The sequence below is a fragment of the Rhopalosiphum maidis genome, chromosome 1 (genome assembly GCF_003676215.2).
Source record: "Rhopalosiphum maidis isolate BTI-1 chromosome 1, ASM367621v3, whole genome shotgun sequence".
Taxonomy (NCBI): Eukaryota; Metazoa; Arthropoda; class Insecta; order Hemiptera; family Aphididae; genus Rhopalosiphum; species Rhopalosiphum maidis.
In genome coordinates, this window is record NC_040877.1 from 64,985,524 (window position 1) to 65,009,044 (window position 23,521).

At 27.5% G+C, this 23,521-nt stretch overlaps 2 protein-coding genes across 9 annotated transcripts in view; one reads left to right on the plus strand and one right to left on the minus strand.

The window, feature by feature from the left end:
- Nucleotides 1–10,624, plus strand: LOC113549195 (zinc finger protein 569). 6 transcript variants are annotated; one of them, XM_026950382.1, is made up of 11 exons: nt 1–170; nt 941–1,352; nt 1,432–1,640; nt 5,450–5,730; nt 5,802–6,264; nt 6,605–6,752; nt 6,863–7,089; nt 7,897–8,062; nt 8,930–9,112; nt 9,190–9,363; nt 9,444–10,624. In XM_026950382.1, the coding sequence occupies exons 2-11, from the start codon at nt 987–989 to the stop codon at nt 10,320–10,322; spliced, it is 3,096 nt and encodes a 1,031-aa protein (XP_026806183.1). In that variant the 5' UTR covers nt 1–170; nt 941–986; the 3' UTR covers nt 10,323–10,624. The 6 variants fall into 6 exon arrangements, with proteins under 6 accessions (XP_026806183.1, XP_026806181.1, XP_026806184.1 ...); XM_026950380.1 differs by having other exon boundaries at nt 957–1,352; XM_026950383.1 differs by having other exon boundaries at nt 2–170; nt 1,082–1,352.
- Nucleotides 10,625–12,006: 1,382 nt separating this feature from the next.
- LOC113551885 (somatostatin receptor type 5-like) overlaps nt 12,007–23,521 on the minus strand; it is a 190,578-nt gene continuing 179,063 nt past the window's right edge. For all 3 annotated transcript variants that reach the window (XM_026954440.1, XM_026954449.1, XM_026954459.1), the window contains one exon: nt 12,007–15,156. In XM_026954440.1, the coding sequence (XP_026810241.1) occupies nt 14,560–15,156 (597 nt within the window). In that variant the 3' untranslated portion in view covers nt 12,007–14,559. The remainder of the gene's footprint in view (nt 15,157–23,521) is intronic.

Below are 23,521 nucleotides of genomic sequence, written 5' to 3' on the forward strand. Positions count from 1 at the left end.
GGTGGGGAGTGGGGTCGGTGGAGGACTTGCGACGAACGTATATTGTATACGTATAATGGCGTCATATTCCTGTCTATCGGTGTTTACGCGTTCAAATACGCGTTCCACGGCAGAAAACGGCCCGGAATAACGTACTTCGGAGTACGTCCGACAAACGGTTGAGCGACGGGGTGAGTACATTTGACATTGTCGAAATTTTATTAGGTTAGGGACAAAATTGTCGACAGAATATTGGAACAAACATGTCCGCCCTTGGCAGATGTGACACTGTCTGGGTTCAGGACGTTTTCGCCACATCGAGCGTGCTTGGGTTTCTTCCGTTCTCTGGTCAAACGTAGAATATAATAATTATTAATTTATAACAATTGAATAATTTGAATCCCGTTCACAGGAGACGTTTATTTTATGAATATATATGTGCGAAAAACGATAATTAAAAACTAACCATGAAAAATAAATAATAATGGAGGAAAAGATGGCGAACAGAATTTTTTAGGTTATACACTTAAAGTCGGGTAAATAATAATATTTACTCGGTGCTTCGGTGGGAAAATGTTTAGTGTTTACTCGATCGAACCGATCCGTCGGGGTCGGTCGATAGTCGATACGTCGAACCCGACTTTCGGATTTCGGAGTATTGAATACTGACTACTGAGTACCGTTTTCACATAATGTATTGTAGACGACAGACGTACGTTTAAACGTACCTTATATGTGGCTATGTCGTATACGTCTGTGTGCCCTGGGTCATGGGATTCATCTGAATAAGATGATCTCGGGACCTCGGGTTGTATATCTAGTTGTATTATTTCTATTATTTTGTATCCAAATTTAGTTTTTAACGAGTTTCGGCGTTATGTATGGATTTATTAGTAATTGATTCTCAGTTACTGTCGAGGATACGGACGATCGTTATCGATCGTTCACATTCAAACTGCAGATATGTTTCTTTTTAGATTTTCCCTTTACCATCACCCCGTTTAACCATGGACACTGACTTTGTGGAAGAAATCGTGTCCATCAATTCTGGTAGCCAAACACTAGATTTTGATAGAAAGGACTCTATTTTATGTTCGGACAGTGTTAACTCTATTGTCAAGACAGAGTTCTTCAGTCCGGACAATGTTAATAACTCTATTGTCAAGACGGAGTACTTCAGTCCGGACGACATTGATGATGCTATGTCGTCTGACAATTGTTTAATACAAACCATTGAGCCCTCGTATTTCACCAACAGTGGTACACGCGAAAATGAGCTCAATAATATGACTAGAGCGGTCATGGAATCTGTGCCATATGCCGATGGGTTACAATACTTAGCTGCCATATCTTCATTCAGTGATAATTTTAAGGTAGTAGATTGGTTTTTACAATCTAATACTACCTAATCATATTTTACATTTTTATCTAAAATTATACTTAATTGTATAGGAAATGGACCCCGGGCAGCGAGTCAAACAAGAGCCTGTTGACCCTAGTGATTTATTTGAGTCTAGTGATGAGGAAGTTGTTCAGCAAATGACCCAAGAGGAATACCAGGAATTTTTTGATGTACAAGAAGAAGTTGTCGTTCAAGAATGCCCTGAGCAAGAAATAATCACTCAAAGTTGGGACATCAATCGCTCTACTAATATTGACACGTGAGTTTTGATTTAAGTTTCTTACCGAGTATATTTTTTTCATGCTTAATTAATGATTAACTGCCGGAAATTTGATGATAAGTTTTTGTCCGGTAGATACAGATGAGATAACATATTCATCTATAATGAATAATTGTACTTGTGAATCAGAATTGCTTATAAATTATGACCTATAACATTTCTGGGAAATTATTTTAGTGGTTGCAGTAGTTTTTTCAATTTGATCTTTCCCTATTTTTTTTTACACTACTAACTCTTACTTAGTTATTGATTATGCTCATTTAATATGGTACGTAGATTAAGTATGTAATAAACCATTTATTATTAAAGATCTAAAATTGAAAATGCAATACATAATTATAATTCATAATACAAATAATATTGCACAAAAAAAAATTGTGTTTATTAAATATTTTGTTCATTGTAATATTGTTATTAGTAACTTAGTAATTTATTAGTAATTTAGTAATAAACAAGTTAATTACTTATTTTGAGATATTTAATCCTCAAAACAAGTAAATCATAATATTTTTAAATGTTACTAATCAACTTTCACTTCAATAAGATTCATAAGCTTCTAGAAGTACTTGATAATATATTTTATATTTGAGTTCTTTTTAAAGATCCTTGAACTATTAACATTATATAGTTCTTTGGTTAAAATTATTTTAGAAAATAGTTTCTCTTCTAGAATCTTTCAAGTAGGTATAAAGGTTTTCAGTAGTAATAGATCGAACTCTTCGAATCTCAAACCGAACTCTTGATAATCGGTTCAGTTCAAAATTCAAACTCAACATGAAAAAAATTCAAACCGAACTATCAAACATTTTTTACTGTTCAAAAATTGAACTTGAAAATATTTTTCAAGCCAGACTTACTGGCCACAATAGTTCAAAGACCAAATATTTGTACAATTCTTTAAAAGTTATTTAAAAAAATAAAAGTTGATAATCATTATTTATAAATAATTAGACTATAAGCGATAGAAAGTTATAAGCTGTAACAGGCACTTTATATACCATTTATAATAATAATGATAAAAAGTATTTAGTTCGAGTTTGACTTAAAATAATTTTAGGTTCTGTTCAGTTTGATTTAAAAAATCAGGGTTCGACCCATTATTAGTTTTCAGATTACTCAATATTTTAAATGACAATAACAGAAAATACTGCTCAATTATAGTTTAATCATATCATATAAATTTAAGCTTAGATACTTTATTGATAAGTTATCTTTTTTTTTATGTTTCTTTTATGTGTAAATCAGTGTGGTATTATCTCTTGTCCAGAGTTATTATTTCTTATACTAATCCATGTCCCACAATATTTCTCATGTTCATCCCCAACATTTTTTCTTTCATAGAATTTGATTGCTTTTAAGTTTTAATACTTCATTAAGAGAATGTCATACCAACATGTGTTGTCTTCATCTTACAAACATACAACATGGAAAATTTTCGTTTATATTGTTAATATTAAAGTAAATTTACCTATTATCAAACTTCAAAGCTGGGTATTAAGACATTATTAAGTTAATTTAACTTTTTAACTTAATGTCTTAAGATCAAGCATATTGAAATATTTAAAATTATATTTTTTTCTTGAAATGCTAATTAAATTAAATGTAAGTTCTTCATTTCATATTGTATCATTCTCTATTATTCATTTATATTAATTACTGTATTCTAAAAATATGCTACTTGAGCAATCTGAATAATTATGTAAACTACATAAATTGGGTAGGTAGCTTAGTATCATATGATAAATTGTAGCTGTTACTTTATAGTATAATTAATATTTGATTTAATGATTTAAAAAAATGTTTCAACTTTGAATTTTCAAAAAAATATGAATAAAAAAGATTTTTGATGCATTTGCATATTTTTTGGTTAATTTTATTGTAAGCTTAAGTAAGTACAAAATATAATTCTTAATATATTTGATCATATATTGAAAATTAGTAACAAAAGTAAATATTCTGAAAGTTAACAGTTAAATCTTGCAAAAATAAGTATATGTATTGGGAGTTGGTTTGTTAGTAGGTGTATTTCACTTTTTTTTTTTTATGCATTAGTCCTTATATTTTGTTAGGCAGAGGAACTGACTTCTGTAAAATATTATAAACTGTGTTATAGTACAACATAAGATTATAATAATTATGTGTAAACGTTATGTGTATAAACTTCTAAAGCTTATAAAACCAAAAAGTTAAAATTTGTGAACCTAAAGAAAATAATAAAAATCAATAAAAACACAAGAACAGTGCTGGTAGAGTTTTAACTCAATAATGGCATTTTTAAGTCATTTGTAGTTTAATTTTTTTTTAGTTTAGGTTAAATATAAAACTGTATACACGGAATGATTTTTTTTTTCATGAACCACTCATTATTTCAAAAAGTAATCATGTTTTTGAAAACATTTTTTTACATAGTTTCAAGTTGTTAAAAAATCAATGTTTTTATTAAAAAATTATATTTTTTTAATATTTTTTATCCTTATATTTTTTTAAGTTTTTACTTTTTTGAATGACAACTTAGAGTTTTAATTTCATATTCCAAAGCAGAATAATTTTCTTAGTATTTTGATACATAAAAATCAAATTTAGGGCGAGTAGTTAATGAGTTGTACGTATTTAAAGTTTTGACAAGCGGAGTAGCGGATAGACATTTTGCGGGGTAACCCCGTACCATTCCATTCCGCACATCTAAACTTTAAATATTTATAACTCGTACACTATTTGCCCTAAATTCGATTTTTATGTACCAAAATACTCAGAAAAATATTCTGCTTTGAGATATGAAATTAAAATTCTATTCGTTATTCAAAAAAGTAAAAAACTTAAATAAAATTATGGATAAAAAATATATAAAAATATAATTTTTTTAAAAAAATGTTGATTTTTTAACAACTTGAATCAATGTAAAAAAATATTTTTAAAAACATTAATACTTTTTGAAATAATGAGTGGTTCATAATAAAAGGTTATATACAAGGTTATCACCCTGTTTATTGTATACTTATAAATGCAATCATAAATACTGTAAATTGGGGTACGATTAATTCATTCTACGTCTGGATACAGCAAAATATTTAAAAACCAATTCCTCATAGCCGTCTTTTCAATCTTAAATTATACTACTATACTAGTGGAGTAATAGTTAAATATTTCATGTTATGTTTTGTTTATAAACTGTTACCATACCACCTACAAATGAGGTTTAATAACATATTATCCATACTGTACTCTCAAATTGTGGGTGGGGCCCAACTTGCAACTTAATATTTATTGACTATTTGCTTTTTCTTTCATCCCATAAAATTATTCTAAATTACTTTATATCTTTATTTATTCTCAACTTTTCTGATTCCAATGCTTTTTCCTCTAATAATACCATCAAAATAAAAGTCATCTTCAATTTTATTTTTCTTCTTGGGTTTAAAATTTAATTGTTTAAGCTTTACACATGAACCATTCTTCTTTGTTTTTATTTTAACTATTATTTCTATGTGCAGTATAAATCTATATATTATCAATTATTATCATTTTTTTTCTTTTTATTTATTTTTCTTTTCATATCGATTTGTCTTCAAATAATTGAGATATAATAATTTATTGTTAACAGTTAATAATAATAATAAAAATATTCTGACTGCTGACTTGGTTATAAGACAGAAAAGTTGGATAAAATGTAGTAGTCACAATAACTATGATACTTGTGGTAGTACTCAAATTATTAGCTAGTTGCGATAACCGATAAATAACAATAATAAAGTAGCAATTATTTTATTTAGATATTTATTTTGTTTTAGCATATTAGAAACAGAAGTTGAATGTATGTCATCAACTGATGATGTTGATATACCCATACCTGAAGGCGAAGAAGCTTCATCTTCTGTTAATCCATATCCATGTGATTTTTGTAGTCGGAGATTTAATCGAAAATCACATCTTATGAATCATATGGTTACTCATCAATCTGAGCGTCCCTTTTGTTGTGCATTATGCGGTGTTCGTTATCGACGTAAATGTGATTTAGCTAATCATATGAAAATTCATATTGGTCCTGATAATCAATCAGATAATGGTTTAGGTATATAATTAATTTCTAAGAATATTTATATTAAGTTATGCATAATAACTTTAATATAATATTATTTGTAGATAACCAAAATGTATCTGTTACAAAAGTAATGAACAAATTAATGTTCGTGGATCCAATACATAGAAGGAGTGTTACACCTGGTGATGATTCTGAAGATAAAGGAGACACATATCAAGAACCAAATACAAAAATTCGTGGCCGTGGTAAAGGCCGGGGTAGAGGAAAAGGCCGTCCAATGAAAGATCGGTTAATTACTCTTGGTTGGAATTCAGAACTTTACTCAAAACCACATACATGTAATCCATGTGGAATTTCATTTACACGTGAAAAAGCACTTCTTAATCATGCTCGTCTTCATCATATTGATGATGGTGTAAATATTGTAACTACTCAAAAATCAAATTCAGATAGTTACGAGCTTACAATATTAGCTAATTCTAAATCCAGTGATGTGACTTCTTATTCTTGTGATTCATGTGGAGCAGTATTTGACAGATTTGATTTTTTAAAACGTCATCAAAGGTAAATAATTTAGTTTTTGATGACATCAGTCCTAAATTGAACTAAAGAGAAGCCAAAATATAAAATCATTTTTTTGTAATTTTTTTATTGAGTCAGTTTATATATATTTTACTATAGTACCTATTTGATTTAATATTAAATAATATGATTAAAAAGAAATTTTAGGATAATTATTAATTATATATATAAAAAAAACCGCTTATATACTTAAATAACAAATATAATATATTATGGTTCTTAATAACTCATTTTGAATTAAATATAGAAGTATAGTTGATATATATGAATAAAATATAAATTATATATTTTAATTATTGTATTTAAATTTGTTTATATTTAGGCAGCATATGAAAAAAGAACTTGGAAATGCCGAAGAAGAAATATACGAAGAAGCGCATATGTGTATACATTGTGGATTGTTCTTTAAGTCTATGCCAGAGTTAGATATGCATACTGAGCAACATTTGATTCCTACAAACATTTCTGAAGTATGTATTTTATTATTATTTTTTTTTAATATTAAAATGTTATTTATGAAAAATAAATTTAAATATTTATTATATAAATATTTAAGTAACTTAATCTATTTACTGTTTAGAAATCAAAATGTTTAGTTTGTGGTGAAACATTTGATAGTACAGATGAGCTGTCTGATCATGTATCTCAAATTCATACTGATTCATTAACTGAATATTCGTGTAAACTTTGTGGAAAACTATGCAAAGACGATAAAGCTCTCCAAAAACATTTAATGATTCATGACACATCTGATAATAATTGTATAATGTGTGGTAAAAGATTTCATTCCAGAGCACGTCTTAAACGGTAATTAGTAAAAACATTTTTAACACCTATGTTTTATATGTATATAAAGAGTGATTCTTTTATTATTAAATATTCATTATTTCACTAAATATTGACTTTTTCAAAATATATTGGTTCATGCTTTTCTCAAACTAAGATTTTTATGTTTTCACACTTTTATTTAATAGTGAAACCACTTTTTTTTGATTTTCCAATGGCAATCTGTATTTAAAATCTATTAAATAAATAAGGCTATTTTTTTTATGAACTTTATTGTTTAAATTATTATTTTTTGTTAATTTCTTAGCTAGATAAGCTTTTTAAAATTGGGTGATTTTTGGTTTTTAGACTACTTCTTGTTTCATATGTAATAAACTTGTTATCGTCTATTGATGTAATGATGAACTTTGTACCTGTAGTTACCAATGCCTCACAGCTGTAATAACCTGTAGGACGAATTACAAAAAAACCTCGAACCACTTAACTTCGAGGAGCTATAACTCACTAGCAGTTTAATGAAAAATAATAATTTAAACGTTAAAATTCATAAAAAAAAAAAAATAGTCTTTCTATTTTATAAAATTTGTATACGTTGCTACTTGAAAATCAAAAGTTGATAGTGATTTTACGATTAAATATACAGGTGAAAAAAAATCGAAATGTTGTATAGTTTTATAAAAGCATGAAACTAAAAATGTTGAAAAAAAGTCAATACTTTTTAAAATAATTAGTGTTTAATGATAAAAGGATTAACCCTGTAATCACCCTGTATATATATTATAAAAAGTTTAAATTGTAGTAGTAACATTTTTTTATTTTATTTTTTAGTCATATGGTAACTCATCGAGAAAAAGGAGTAATTTGTGACATTTGCGGTGAAGAAGTAGCTGATAAACGAGCACTCATTAATCATAAAGCCAGTCATGCAAATACTGTTAGTATTTCACGAAATTCAATGACTGAAAAAATATTTCCTTGTACTAGTTGTGGAAAAGTGAGTAGTTACTGTATTTATTTATTAATTTTTATTTATTATACTTCAGTAGGACCTTGGTTGTTTAGCTTGTAGCATAAACATTATATTGTCTTTGCATTGGCAGTTTAAAAAGTATAATATTTGTGTTAATATTTTACTAAATACTGGTTGTATGAGTATATTTTAATGAGTTTCTGTTATTTCATATGCATTTATATATTAATAATAATAAAATAAAAAATACTAATGCATTTCTTATCCATAAGTCATGTTTAAATGATATTTGCTATCACGAAAACTGTTTTTGTGGGTGTCATTATGTAAAAAAAGACCAATAGTAACTATCAAACTATTGTGAAAGCAACTATTGTACTAATAGTGGTGAATCCATTGTGCCCCAACTGTCAATGGACTACAGACAAATTTTTAAATGGTCATTTTTTTATTTATATATAGATATAATTTAAAAAATTAATAAATATCTATATAATAATTATATAGTCAGTGTTGAAACTTAATTCATATATTTTATATAATTTATTTACCGAAAAAAAAAATGTGCATCATCACTTGAAAAAAAAATGTCTAGATACTAATCATATATGCATAATGGTTTGAGAGCAGCTATCATGAAAGTGATAGTGTTGCTCTAAGTTTTTCCAGTTCTGGAATTCCTCCCTACATTATTAAAATTGTTACTGTATGGTTATTGTAATGCAACAAAATATTTCAAAAATAATATATTAAATAATATTTAAACAGAGGTTTTTTTAAGAATATTTTGATAATCGATTCATTTATTATGTAAATTGTATATAATAAAGAAATTTATATATGATTATGGTTTTAGCTAATGTAGTATATAGAATTTATTATTTTATTTAGGTATTTGGATCTAGATCATCTCAACAAATACACATACGAATACATACAGGAGAACGGCCTTATGGTTGTAGATATTGTAATAAAGCTTTTGCTGATGGTGGTACTCTTCGAAAACATGAACGAATACATACTGGTGAAAAGCCATATGCTTGTCCTGTCTGCCCAAAGGCATTCAATCAAAGAGTAAAATTATTCAGTTCCTATAATATTTTTTACTAAATACTCGTATCTATATTTTTTATAATGTAATATTATTTTAGGTTGTATTGCGTGAACATATACGAGCACATCATGCTGGAACTGAGGCAAAAGGTGGTCAAGTAAATTTTTATGAATGTAAAGTGTGTGGATATTTGTTCCGATCTTCAATGGAGCTTTGTTCACATTTAGTTCAGCACAGTGATGATAATACTAAACGATCTAGAGTAGTACCTGTAATTTTCTTTTTTTAATTTGTATTATATGTAATATGTATAATTTGATTAAATAACAAGAATATAATTATTTATCCTAGATTGGACCTCGCAAGTATAAGCGTCGTAGCAAGTTGGGTAATCGAAAAGATACGTGGTGCTTAGTAGAAAAAGTATTTACAGTTATGTCTGGGCAGTCCGACACAGAGAGCTGTGAAGATGAACCCATGCCTACAGTAGAAGAGCAAGCAGTACAATCAATAATAGAACAGGATGATATGCCTTACAATCCTCCTACTATAACTCCTCCTAGTCCTCCTAGTAAGTCTCCAGTTAAAACATACAAAATTGTTAATGGCAGGTTAGTAAAAAGTGAACAGAAGTCTTCTAAACAAGGTTCAAGTGAATCAAAACACACAATTCCCAAGCCAGAATCTATACCAAAAAAGCATAGCTTTGTGCTTAAAGATGGAGAGTGCACTAGAACATGTTCAACTGTTCTTTATTATTCTTCAAGATCTGATCCTACAGTTATGGATTCATCATTAGGAGAGGAATCCAAAGAAAATGATAATCCAGAAGAACCTGAAGATCAGATATCTGTAGAGGATACAGATTTTAGTAACATGAAGATCGAGGCAGTTAGTGCCCAGTCAATATTTAATGTACAAGATTTAGACAACATATGCAACATTGATTTTTCTGGTGAAAACGGAGTACAATATTTTGTAGATAATTCTGATGGTCGATATGGTGATCATTGTGATTTAATTGTGGAAGCTTCAAATGATGATTGTTTGATTGAAACAGAACTAGTGTTTGATACAGATTATGTTGAGGAGGTTGGTGCTAACATTGAGCTGAGCACTGAAGAAATGGCGCCTGTTTTTGCAGAAATTATTTCTTGTGATATTTGTGATGAAGTATTTGAGGATAGAAAGGAACTTATGAGACACATTCAAACCATGCACATTGGATAAATGATGGACTTTTTTTTTGTGTACTACTACTACTTAGTTGTAATATTTTCTTTGTATGTTAATAAATTTTTTTTCTGTATGTACGTTTTGCACATACATTTATATTTTAATTGCTATAAATATAATAAAATGCTGCCATTTTGCACCTAATTAGATAATGTGGCCAAGATGATGTTACCATATTAATATTATTTATGAGGTTTGTGTAGTGTATAAATTCTTTGCAATATTTTTGATATGATAAATTTTAATAATTTCATCATATTGAAATTATGTAAAATCTGGTTTTATTTATTCACAAAAAAAAAAAAAAAAATTGATTTTGAACAATTAGTTGTTATACTTGTGATAATTAAAATTTGTATTTATTGAATTGTTTTTGTTTTTATAAAACTGTAAAACAATTATATTTAATTTATTATTTGTATGTTGATGCATTATTTTTGTAACTAAATATACATAATGGTTTAAATAAATTCATCAATTTAAAGAGGCTGAATATTGAATTTTAATTTGTCAAATATATTAAAATCTATTTGACTTTAACTTTATTAAACAATATTTTGTAATATTGTTACATACAATTATTCTAAATGTGTAAAACACAGAACTATAACTTAGGTTATGCTAATAATAATTGTTAATACTAAAAAGTGATGCTAAATGAGTACAGTGTAAAATATTACAAAGAAATAAAGCCTATATTTTTTTTCACTTAATCTAAAACTGTATTATATTATATAATAAATACAATTGTTTTAAACCTTATTATGTACACATTAAATTCTTCTGATATGTTGAAAATTGTTAATAATAATTGTTAAAAGAATAAGTGTGTGTACATAAGAATTATAATTGTAAATACAAAATTATTATAACCATATATATATTTAATATAATATTTATAAAACATGTAAATTGACACATTTAATTCTTAGTATTATTATATAATATTATTAAATTATATTAAGTGCATATTATGTAATTTTATTTATACATATTTTTTTCACATAAGTTATAAGATAATTTCTTAAAATTAAATGGATTAAGTTGTGTAGCTGTGGTAAATTGACATAATGTGTATATTTTAATTTCATAAAAATTATCGTTATTATCTTTTTAACATTTATTTCGTTTATTTTTTATAAACTAAACAGCAATACCTATTATGTTTTCCTTTAAATTTATTTTAATTAGTTATACACGTTATTAGTTAATGATAGCATATGCTGCTTATGGTTTTACCAATTATGAAAAACTTATTTAATATGGTTTATACCAATATATTATATTTAATGTAACTTTTTTTGGTTCAAAATTGTTTTGAGGTTTAAAATAATTGTTAATGTTTTTAAAACCTGGGTTTAATATGTACTCATTTTGAAAGGTATATGTTTTATTTCTGTTTAAAATCAAAATAATGCAACTATAATTGTTTACATTTTTATTTTTTTGTTTTATATTTTTTTTTTTTTTTTTTTAACATAAATTTTAATACATCTATTTAACAGTAGTCTGTTTTTGATAGGTTGACATTTATTTACTAGATAATTATTATACACCTAAAGTGTGAATTAGTTAATATAAAATCAATAACTAATATTTTTCTTTGAGTTTAGTTAATATAAATTAGATAAATGGTCAAAGTTGAAATGTAATTTATATGGGTTTAATGTATAAAATAATGAATTAATTTCTTAGAAATTGATACATTTTTCAAATTACAGTAAAAATAAAAAAATAACAAATGACTAGATAGATTAATATAAAATTTTATTATCTAAATTAACTTACAACACACTCAACAAGAAAACGACTGTAAATTCTTTAATTTTTTTCGTATAGTTATTATTACACGTGGATCGCCACTAATACATTTTTGGCTTTTGGACGTCATAGGTAACAGTTAATTAAAAATGTAGATTCAGATGAGTTAACATTTGAAATTTAAGAAGTAAATTATTTCATACAGATTTAAAAATAGTCCAAGGTTGTTTTAATTTGCTACGTCTTGATATTTTTAACTAAATGCTTGATATAATGATTTTTAGTAGAACAATAAAAAGATAGTGTAGGCGCTTGTAGATAATTTACTTTACTATGTGTTGTATATAAAATAAATTAGTTATAATAATTATTAGGAAATTTCTTTGGTAAATCACGTTCTTTAGAGAATTTACGTTTAGGAATGCCATTAAGATTCCTCAATGTATATAATTCATATCACCTTGATTTCAAAATAGTCAATAAATAATAAACATTGGCTTGTAAGTGGGCATGAACTAATAATTTTGTCGGAAACTCGCCTAATAAAACGTCTTTGGGAATAATAATAATAATAAAAACAACGTAAAATTATATTTAAAAACGTATAATGCAATCGTCATTTGAATAGATCATGCTAATTTATAAAGTATCGTTTTTAAATCGTTGTTTGTCAATTTTATGAAAGAAATAGGTGGCTACTGCAAATAGGTATATAATTATTTATGAATTATGAGGTTTTACAGGAATTTGCTGTACCTATATTAACATTGTTACCTACCGATGTACCGTAATATTAATAAAAATGTCTGCACACTTGAAAATAAAAAGCAGGTAATTCCCAATTCGCATTATCGCCGATTATTAATATTATAATTATATTAATGTAATGATTATTGAGGTGAGTTTTATTATAATACATTAATACCGATCTACCTATAATGAGTATTTGATCTAGCCCACCCAGTCTGAATTTTTTTTTTTTGATATGTAGGCTTAACAACATGAAAATATAGAATATCGTTATGTATTTATTTAATAGTGAATTTATTATTTTTATTCTTATTGTAATATCTAAGTATAATTGTATTTACTTCAAAAATTATAAGCATCGATTGTATAATCATGTTTAAGAGATTGCAGGACTTAGAAAAATAGTTAGGCGTAAGTATAAACATTTTGGTACATGTACCTGGAAAATGAAGTTACCTAATATTAAGTTTTAAAATTGATATTATTATAATTTAATAATTGTATACCTATTAATCTGTTTTGAATAGAAATTAAGAAAAAATGATTGTACAACGTCCATTTGTGCTGGGGACCAAATCATGAGCTAGACCATTTTATAGCGTGCTTATATTTTAATATAATATGCAGTGTAATAATAAAGGCAGCCATAGATAGGTAGGTAAAAAACATAACGAAATAACACTTGATATGGAAAGTTATTAGTTTTTTTTTTATTATTATTTCCGTTATTTTAATCGATTTTAGCAAAACAATTTTTTCAATATTTTTTCTTTTACAATTACAATACATGCATATGACTTGACCTATTTATATAATACTATATTTGAGGAGTTAGACTGGTGCATATCGTAAAATCACTTAGTAGTTGGTGTATTGGCCATTGGGCATTGACTAAGCCAAGTATATGTATCTACATGTTCTACAACGTTCGAGAGAAACACAGCAATAGAGGTACCTACCTATTTATAATACAGTTTAAGTATATGAGATACCTTAGACTCTTATAGGCTATATTCATAATATTTGGTACCTAGGTATTTGTGTGATCGATAGTCATATTGCGTTGTACTGATGTGTCGTGGTAAATTTGGTGTTAGAATGACATAATGAACATCCATAAACAATTTCGAAATCACAGTCATTGAGAAGCGGGTAAGAGATGATGACGATGGAACAATAGAAAAAAGAAATAGTATCGTTTCCCCTAAAATTCGATAATACCGCAGCAATAAAAGTATACAACTATATTATAATAGTATATATTATTATGAAATAATAGTAGGTATTATGGGTAGGTAACCTAATAACCTAATCTGTAAGTTATGGCTATTATTAAGTAGTTATAATTTATAAATACCTATATTATTATAATAATTATTACGTATAAACAATAAATATGGTTGTTTTACGTCAATTTCTAAGGGACGGGCAGATCTATTTATGTTATAGGTACTCTTTTATAGAACACATTAATATATTATTAAATATAATAGTGTCATCTAGTGTCTAGATCTATCTATCTATGTATCTATTATTATTATTTTTAATTATTATAATATATTATTATGCGTATATGTATCGCGTATAAAAAGGAATAGGTCGTCACGTTTTAATATATAGGTATATAGGTATTTTATATAATAATATTTAATATAATATAGTGCGTAGAAATTTATGAGTAAAAAATAATAATATTACAGGCCGACCGTAGCGGCGGCCGTTACAACTGGGTGGGTTGCACGTTATTGTCGTTGCACGTGGACCGGGACGTCATGGTGAGCGCGGTGGACGTGTTCTCTTTGCTGACCAGTTCGGCGCGGCCGACGAGCGGTCCCGTTTCGCCGCAACACCCGCCGCCGTCGTCTTTGCAGCAACCGCCCGCGCCGCCACCGCCGACGCCGCCGCTGACCGCCTGGCACAGTATGGTGGTTGCGCGTCCGGTCCGGCCGCCGCCGCGCTCCGAACCGCCGCGGTTCCGGCGCGGGAACGTGCTGTTCTCCTGGTGCAGGCCCGCGTTCACGTCCTTGCCCGCCGCGCACGTGCACGCCTTGAGGAAGCTCTTCTTGAAGTTGTCGCTGAGGAACGCGTACAGGATCGGGTTCATGGCGCTGTTGCTGTAGCTCAAGCATCCGGCCAACAGGAATATCGTGATGACGATCTTGGACTGGCACTGTTTGGGCGGCGTGAATATTAGCGCCACCTGCGTGATCCAATACGGCAACCAGCACAGCACGTACACCGTGATCACCGTCAACACCAGCTTGGTCACCTTCCGGTGCGATTTCTTCTTCTCCTTCGACTTGTTCACCGGTCCTACCTGTGACCGTCACACGTCATAAGTATGGGTAGGATAATATGTAGGTATACATGACATAATTATAATATATAAGCAGGTATCATATTATTATTCATAATCGGTCACTATATTATTACATGGGATTTATATATATATATATATATATATATATATACATAATATTATACAAATTGTATTACTTCTAACTTATAAATTATGATAGTATAGGTTAGAGATATGAAGAAGACTACTATGTCCCATATAATCTTAATTAAGATGACCCGTGGGGGGGGGCTTCATATCTACTATCTAATAACGGAGGACGGAGGTGACTTTGGCTGATCAACTCGACCAAGTCCTCCGACGAGGTCCCCTAAACGCCTTCCTCTGTTTGCGACTATAATATGTATGTTATAAAGTGGCACTGACTCAAGTTTGGGTTTATTATAATATTTAGTTAGGTATAGGCAGCAGTGCAATTTTGATAATCTTAATACTAATAATATATTACAGTAATACGTATAGTTAGAGCCTGCTATAGTAGCGTATAACTTTAAATTTTTGATCTCTCGATTGAAATACTCAACGGCCCCTTTCTATGTAGTTTCATATCTGGACATATATATTATTCATAATGTGTCGTTTTAGACTTTTATGTTTATACAGGGGCGCCATTTGGGGTATCGCAGGGTATACATTGGTGGCCCTATTTTTTCCTATAACATATTAGCCTGACTTAATTTTATACTGCGTCGGTACAGCTAAAATGTAATAAATAAACTATTATAATAATTTTCGAAAAATATTTTATAAATAATAAGTATATTGTTTTAATCTTTATTTTCTTGACAGTTGTAAGATTATAATCAATGGATCAAAATTAAAAAATATATTTATCTGTCTTATTAGCTTCTTAAGATTGTGATATAAACATAAATTATTAAAAATTTGTAAAAATCAATCTTACCTTATTCATTTTGCTAATTATTTACAAACTCTTAATTTCAAACTTCAAATAATTTAACGATACAAATAACTGCATGCTAATAGCTTACACTGATTTTTTTTATAATATATTGCTTACAGCTTTATTTGTATAATCAAAAATTTGATTTGAATGATAATAGTCATAATAATTATTTTTTATAAATTGAGGTGATTAAGTTAAATGTATGAATTATATTTATAGATAATGACAGTATAATCAAGATTCAAAGTAAGTGTGTAGGCTGGTTGTGACTGTTGTGAGACTTCTACAAATAGGCTAAAATGTATAAAGAATGTCGCGCGCCCTATTTTTTAAGTTTAATAAATTTCAATATTTTAACTATGGTCTGATATGGTGGACAAATTTGGCCTGCTTAATAATTTGGCAGCCCTATTTTAAAACTGAATTGGCGCCCCTGTGTTTATAATAATATGATATGCATCTACAGTTATAACTTGTAAGTTGTAAGATATTTTTATACAGTAAATATTACAGAAAATGTTTTCGATTAATTAATTTTTTTATTGATGTTATTTTAAGAGAACATCGTCCTGGCATGCAAAACCGTGCCATTAAGATTTTGCGCCCAGGGTAAAATTAAAAATATTCGCCCCTATTTTATTTATCATTATGCGTTTCAATTTTTTTGGCGTCCCTTTAAACCATGCGCCAGGGGCGCATGCCCCCTAGGCCCCCCACGGCACGGCTTTGCTGGCATGTATTATTCCTGTCTGTTTTATAAATGTATTGTATAACTAATCTATACGTACCGATTTCTTATTACAGTTTATTAAATATTTAAATTTGTAGGTTTTATCTATTAGAAAAAATTTATATAATATGATCGATTTGTAGAGGTTAATAATAGAGTTTGATTTTTCATATTTTTATTTTATACTTGCAATGATGAAATTAACTTACAATTGATTATACTTACTTGAATAGTTTTTAAATTTCAAATTTATATTACTAGTTTTAAAATAAAAGTATGAAAAACACGCTTTGCCTAAGCGTAGTTTATATTCTCCTCTACAAAGTCGATAATATAATATAAATGTGTCCTACTATTAACTATAAGATAAACTTGTAGTATATAAGTATTAGTGTGTAAGAATGTAAGATAGAGACAATACATGCGGGTATGACGTTTGTTTTTTCCTTAAGTCTAAAGACAACTTCGCAAAGTCCAGTTTGGAAAATGCTGCCCTACCCAGCTCAACTCCTTGCAGCGATAACGATTCGTTTATTGTAATAAATTATTATAGATCATAATACTATCTAATATACCTAGTACCTACCTGTAGATGGCTGTTATTAGCCGTGAGAGCTACACACAATATGTACGTATAACTTAAATTAGAAAATGTTCACTTTAATCTATCTGTGGTACATTACTGTATAAACTTAATGCGCTTTATCATTTTGTAGGTATTTATTACACACACGAATTTTGACGCGGAAGTTTTAATGCATATGTATTATCATTGACTATAAATATATAAATAAATATAGTATTTATAATCAATGGTATTATATAATATAATATATATAACATATGATAATATATGATATTATATTATGCATTTAGTGCAAATCTTAACACGCGCGCCGGTGTATTTGTCGCGTTTTAGTTTTATATATTGTATAATATTCATAAATGTTATATTCTATATTTCAGAAATGATCTGGTCTCCGTATCTACGGTTTTTGCATAAGTTTTTAATAAAACGTGGCGTTGGCGACGGCGACGGCTGTGGTATACCGCACCCTTAAAACCGCTTTCGACAGCAGCCTGCTTTGCTCCGGTAGTCGGGTATAATATGCAACGTGATGTGTACCTACGATGTGTACCTACGATGTATCCACGGTGCGGTGGCAAAGCGAAAAGCGATTTCTAAAGGACAACGACTACGACACAAAGTTCGCTTTTATACCATTCGGTTTAGTATACCTACGTGTACATTATTATATTACTACAGTGTGTGTGTACGTATTGGGTTTGCCACTTTTGTAAATAATATTACTCTGTAAAGAGTGGGTTACGCCAAAAACGAGCTTTTACTCTATATATTCAGTACGCCTCATCCTCACCTAAATACAAACGGAACGCGTACACGTGGATATACTTATGTTATGCAATGACAATGATATGCCGTTTTCACTCTGTAAATTGATGTGACAGAGAATAGAGTAAGTATTTAGCATAATATATTTTATAGTATTCAAAAAATACAATATTGAGTAATAGTGTTAATAATTTGAAAATCAATGGTGAGATTCATTCAAGACGAGTTTTGGAGGCTCCAATAAGCCACTATCACTTAATATTTACTCGATTGAGAAGCGTATCCTGGGCGTCACGTTCAGTAATATCTCATTTATATGAGATTAACATTTTATACATAAAATTATGTTATAGTTATATTTTTTTATATAACACTCGTTGCTCAAGGGATATTTTAATATTTTATTGTAAACTTGGTCTGTTACTTACTTTAGTAATTATAATAAATTATACAAAGTGGTACGAAAACTGTTGGCGTGGAGGTCGCTTTGATTTTCGTTCCGATTTCCGTCGTTATGTTCGCAGCAAAACGTATTATATGATATGCATATTATTTAGTATAATTATATAGTCTATAATCCTATATGCTAATATTCGTATTGCTTTGATATATCCTTTTACTCATAATACACTTTGCGTATCATACTCATCAGTTATCACGGTAGTTAGATACAATTTAACATTATATACTATAATATTATACTGTATATAGATATCGTTTTAGTTCATACGAATTGAAGACGTTTAGCGAGATTTTTCTTTAAAAACATTTAACGTAATGTCAATTTATAAACTGTCATTTTTGACATTTTGTTCAAATTCCATATAAAGTATAAAATATCTTTTAAATAAACAGTTTATAATCTATAAAATTAAAAACATGATGCAAATTTGCTGTTTTGGACAAATAAAAAACTGTTTGGCGTGAATGAAGTAATGAAAATGTCAGAATAGTGAAATTAATAATTATTCAACTAAATACTAAAATTACAAATGTGACAAGAATAATATTTAAAAATAAGATCTAATAAGTTACGTCCCTATACTTATTATCATTAATTTTGTTATTGTTCTGTATTATTTTATTTTATTTTTGTTAGTAAAACATATATTTTTATATTTTAAATGCTAATCGGTCTTAGAATATATTTATTAATTCTATTATGTTATTGGTTCTAAACAATTATCTATAATATGATTGCCAAATGGCCTATGTTGAACAAAACAATAAGTCGAGTCGAAGTTATATATTATAAAACAAATGTTTTCACCATAAAAATTTAAAATTTCCTCTTGGATAAAAATATAATCCCAGTACAATATTATGATTAAAATTTTAAATGAAATAATTTTAAAAATACAAAAATGTTAATATAAGCGAAGAGTACCATTTAAAAAAAATTTTAGGAGGGATGCATTTTTTTAGACAAAATAAGTAGAGAGATGAAAAATGTAGGTTTAAAAAAGTAAAGGGATGTCATCCCTCCGTATCCTCTCCACTTCAGGCACTGAATACACTGATGGGATTTTACACCGATAGTATCATTGCCGACACCAAATAATACAGGATTAGGTCATGAATAAAGAATTAAAATAATAACGAGTTAATTACTACTACGATATGAATAATATTTTCTATTCTCATAATCATTAATCCTTTTACTTTTCTGTTTGATATTAATATATTATATTTTTTGAATATTCACCTATACTGTTATTATAAATTATTATTTCTTTAAAGTGTGGTAACTCAATTTTTTAACTCGTTACCACGGATCCACAAAAACAACTACTCAATTTACCAGCATATTTCTAAAATTAAAAAAAACAGCTTTGCTTACTTTACTTATTAATGCTTATTTATCATAAACAGTAAAAAATATTCATATCTAAAATTATTTCTAAAAATTAAAACTTTGCCTTCATCGTATAATTTGAATTTTGAATAATGCAGAAATAAGTGTTTATTAATTGTGAAAAAGATTATCAATATCAAGTTTCATGTAAAACTTAATATATAAATATTATTTACAATTCAAATTTTTCCACCTCTTTTAAAATAATTTTTTTCTTAGAAACCCTTCTTTGATGATGTTTAAAATATAAAACCATCATTCTCTCCAAATTTTAAATTTCTATTTATATAGTTGACTTTAATCAGTAATCGGTCAAAATATCCAAAGACAAAATATCAAATTGTACACATTTTATTTTCTAGTCCTTCCATTCACATTTGAGCAGAACCTTAGGGGTTGGTTTAGTTTCATGAATTAGTCGTGTGTTACGTCCTAATAGTGTTTAATAATTATAGTATTTGATGGGTACGCAACAGAAAGAATTAAACTTTCGTAGAAACCGCAGAGTTCCTTTTGAATATTATAAAGTATATATAGTATGGATTATGGATATTCATTACGTTTATAAATATATATTTTATATTAATATTTAAAATATGGCCATACTAACCCTTTCGTTCTCATAATTTGCGTTTTACAGTAAGACATGGACCGAAGTTTGGCCTGATATAAAATTTACGTTATAATTTATAAGATAAAGTTGTCAAATTGTTTGAAATCTTGGTTAGATCAATTTTTATATGATAAAATGCGATTGTTTGATTGAATTTTTTCATCAATAGTTAGTAGTTTATTTGAGAATTGTAATGTCAATATGTCTGCTATCACATATATTATGTTTATTATATTTAATATTTAAATTAAATTGTTGAGACTTATACGGTCAACAATTGTAATGCATTGAAGGAATGTATATAAATAGTTTTATTAGAATCTACGATATTAGTAAAGTATTAATCTAATGATAAAAAGAATATTGACCAAAATAAGTGAAGCGCTCTGTAAACCGAATTATAGATGCTCATTAAGTTATTTTGGTGATGGTATAAGTGAGGTTTTAGACATTACTTTTAATATTTTAAACTAAATAAAACCCTTTACCGTCAGTTTATTATACAATAATAGTCATTAAATTTTTTAATGCTCACACAAAATATTTACTAAAACCAAGTGTATTATATAAATTAAGTATTAATCAATATATTTATTAAATGTCATATAATATACAGCATAATTTCTGAAACGCGAGGTGTATAAATATATGTATACCATGGATTTTATGTATTCCCATTAAATAATTTATTATGTATTAATACTTATTATTGATATTAACAAATATAAATATTTAAATATAATTATGTGAGCAATATATATTTTACATCTCATAATGAAAATATTATGAAATAACAGTATGGTTGTAAGCAGTATCGGTTGTTGATGTGGAACGTAGATATAACCTAATGTAGATCATATATTTTATATAATTACTATTGTTAACAAATTAGATTGTCTTCTATTTATAAATTTTGAACGGATTATAATAATTCTATTTATTACCGTTTAGTTTAAAATTTTGGAATATTAAACTAAAAATTTCAAAAAATTTTGTTAGAATTTTTTTTCACTAAGAAAGAAATATCATGTATATAATATTATAATAAGATCAAATATTATAAAACAATAGTAATAAATCTATTTTTTTCTTCGCTTATTTTTATAAATTACGATTATTATTCCATAAAATTAACAAATTAGGTAAATTGTGAATACATATCGACATACTGTATAAAAAACTCAGATACTGCGAATGATATTGAGAATATACATGACATTAGGTGGAGTATTTTTAAACCTAATTATAAAGTAATTTTTGGAATTGTGCGTCGGTAGTATCAGTATGTAGCCTAGCACATATATTATTATACATCAGTTATATAGGTACTTACTACTTACATATTAAAACTGTAAATATTTCTCATGTAACATATTATTATGTTTTATTTGCGCCGACAAACAAAACTTTAACACAACTATTTGGTCGACGCCTTTATAGTCGAAAGAGAAGACAGCCTGACTAGATTTTAAACTCACCAAAATAATTGTATACATAATATGTATATATATATATAGTCTTGCAAAAACCTTTTTATAATCAACTCTGACCATATGTTTCTTTTCCACCGCCGTTAAGACGTTTAACGCTATTATATTATAATATGTTTTTTTTAATTTTTAATCTTATATTAGCGTTTCGCTTAAAATTAATTCAGTTTTTGTTTTAAGCTATTTTTTGTTATTTTAAAATATTAAATAGAAAGGAAAAAATTTGTATGTATTATGGTTTTTCGCACCATATCTTATATACATACAAAATATCCAAGAAGTTTATTAAATTATAGACTAATATAGTGATAGTATTTCTTTTTAATTCTAAATGTTCTAAGTGTTTCACCGATAAACAATAATATAAAAGGATCATTTTCTATACCCACTAACTAACTATCCAATCATTTTTTATCAGCTTAGTAATAAAATAAGATATTTTTATTTTTGAGTTAAATTTAAATTGAGATGTGTGGAGAAGGCTAATAAGTATATGATATTATATAAAATATAATAATATATATGTAATATATTAATATATTAATATATACTTATATTAATAAATATATAGTTTAATAATATTAATACAGTGGAATGGCGTCCACTAAGTGGATTGAAAAACAATTTTTTGATAAATATTCATATAATTTACCTGCATATTAGTTCTATGAAATTAAATTGTTATTTTTTAAGACATTAACCAATTAGAGTGCTTCATAAAATCGGTTTATAAGACTACTATTTTTAGTGATCTTGTATTTTTTATCTACTAATAAAATATTTGTATTGGTTACACGGCCAAATGGCTAAAAAATACGTTTAGTTGATTATCGATCACATCATAATAATATCATATAGTGGTTGGACCTATAACCCAAGGCACCGTCTAATTTTAATGTACTTTTCATAAATTATTTACATTAGGGATACAAGAGCGTAGGTTAAAAGCTTTATTTAAGAATTAAAATAAATATTTTTGTTAAACTTTGTATTATCTGAGTAGCTTAATACTCAATATATTTAACTCGGACTTTCGGTAATATCGGCCAGATATATGGAAACGCGTAAATACTCGTAAGAGTTGGTCTTCTGAATATAACTATAATAATTGTTTAATAATTGGCGAATTTCTATATTATTTAATTTAACACTCCTTAAATGCACTAAACGAAACAAAAGGTTTTACAAAAGTTGTTGAAAACGTTTACAGGCCGACTGAATAATGGTCGATATTAATTTAAATGTTTGTACCTTTGTATATTATTATAAATTATAATTATACTAAGCAATTTATTTGATTAAGTATCGCATAACTGAAAATATTTCAAAACAATGTCGTTTATAATAATTTTGTATTTATAACGTGTAGGCATG

Coding starts and splice junctions, on each gene's coding strand:
- LOC113549195 (XM_026950382.1), top strand. CDS start 987: ATGGACACTGACTTTGTGGAAGAAATCGTGTCCATCAATTCTGGTAGC. Junction 5,731..5,801: donor TCAATCAGATAATGGTTTAG/GTATATAATTAA, acceptor TATTATTTGTAG/ATAACCAAAATGTATCTGTT. Junction 8,063..8,929: donor CTTGTACTAGTTGTGGAAAA/GTGAGTAGTTAC, acceptor TATTTTATTTAG/GTATTTGGATCTAGATCATC.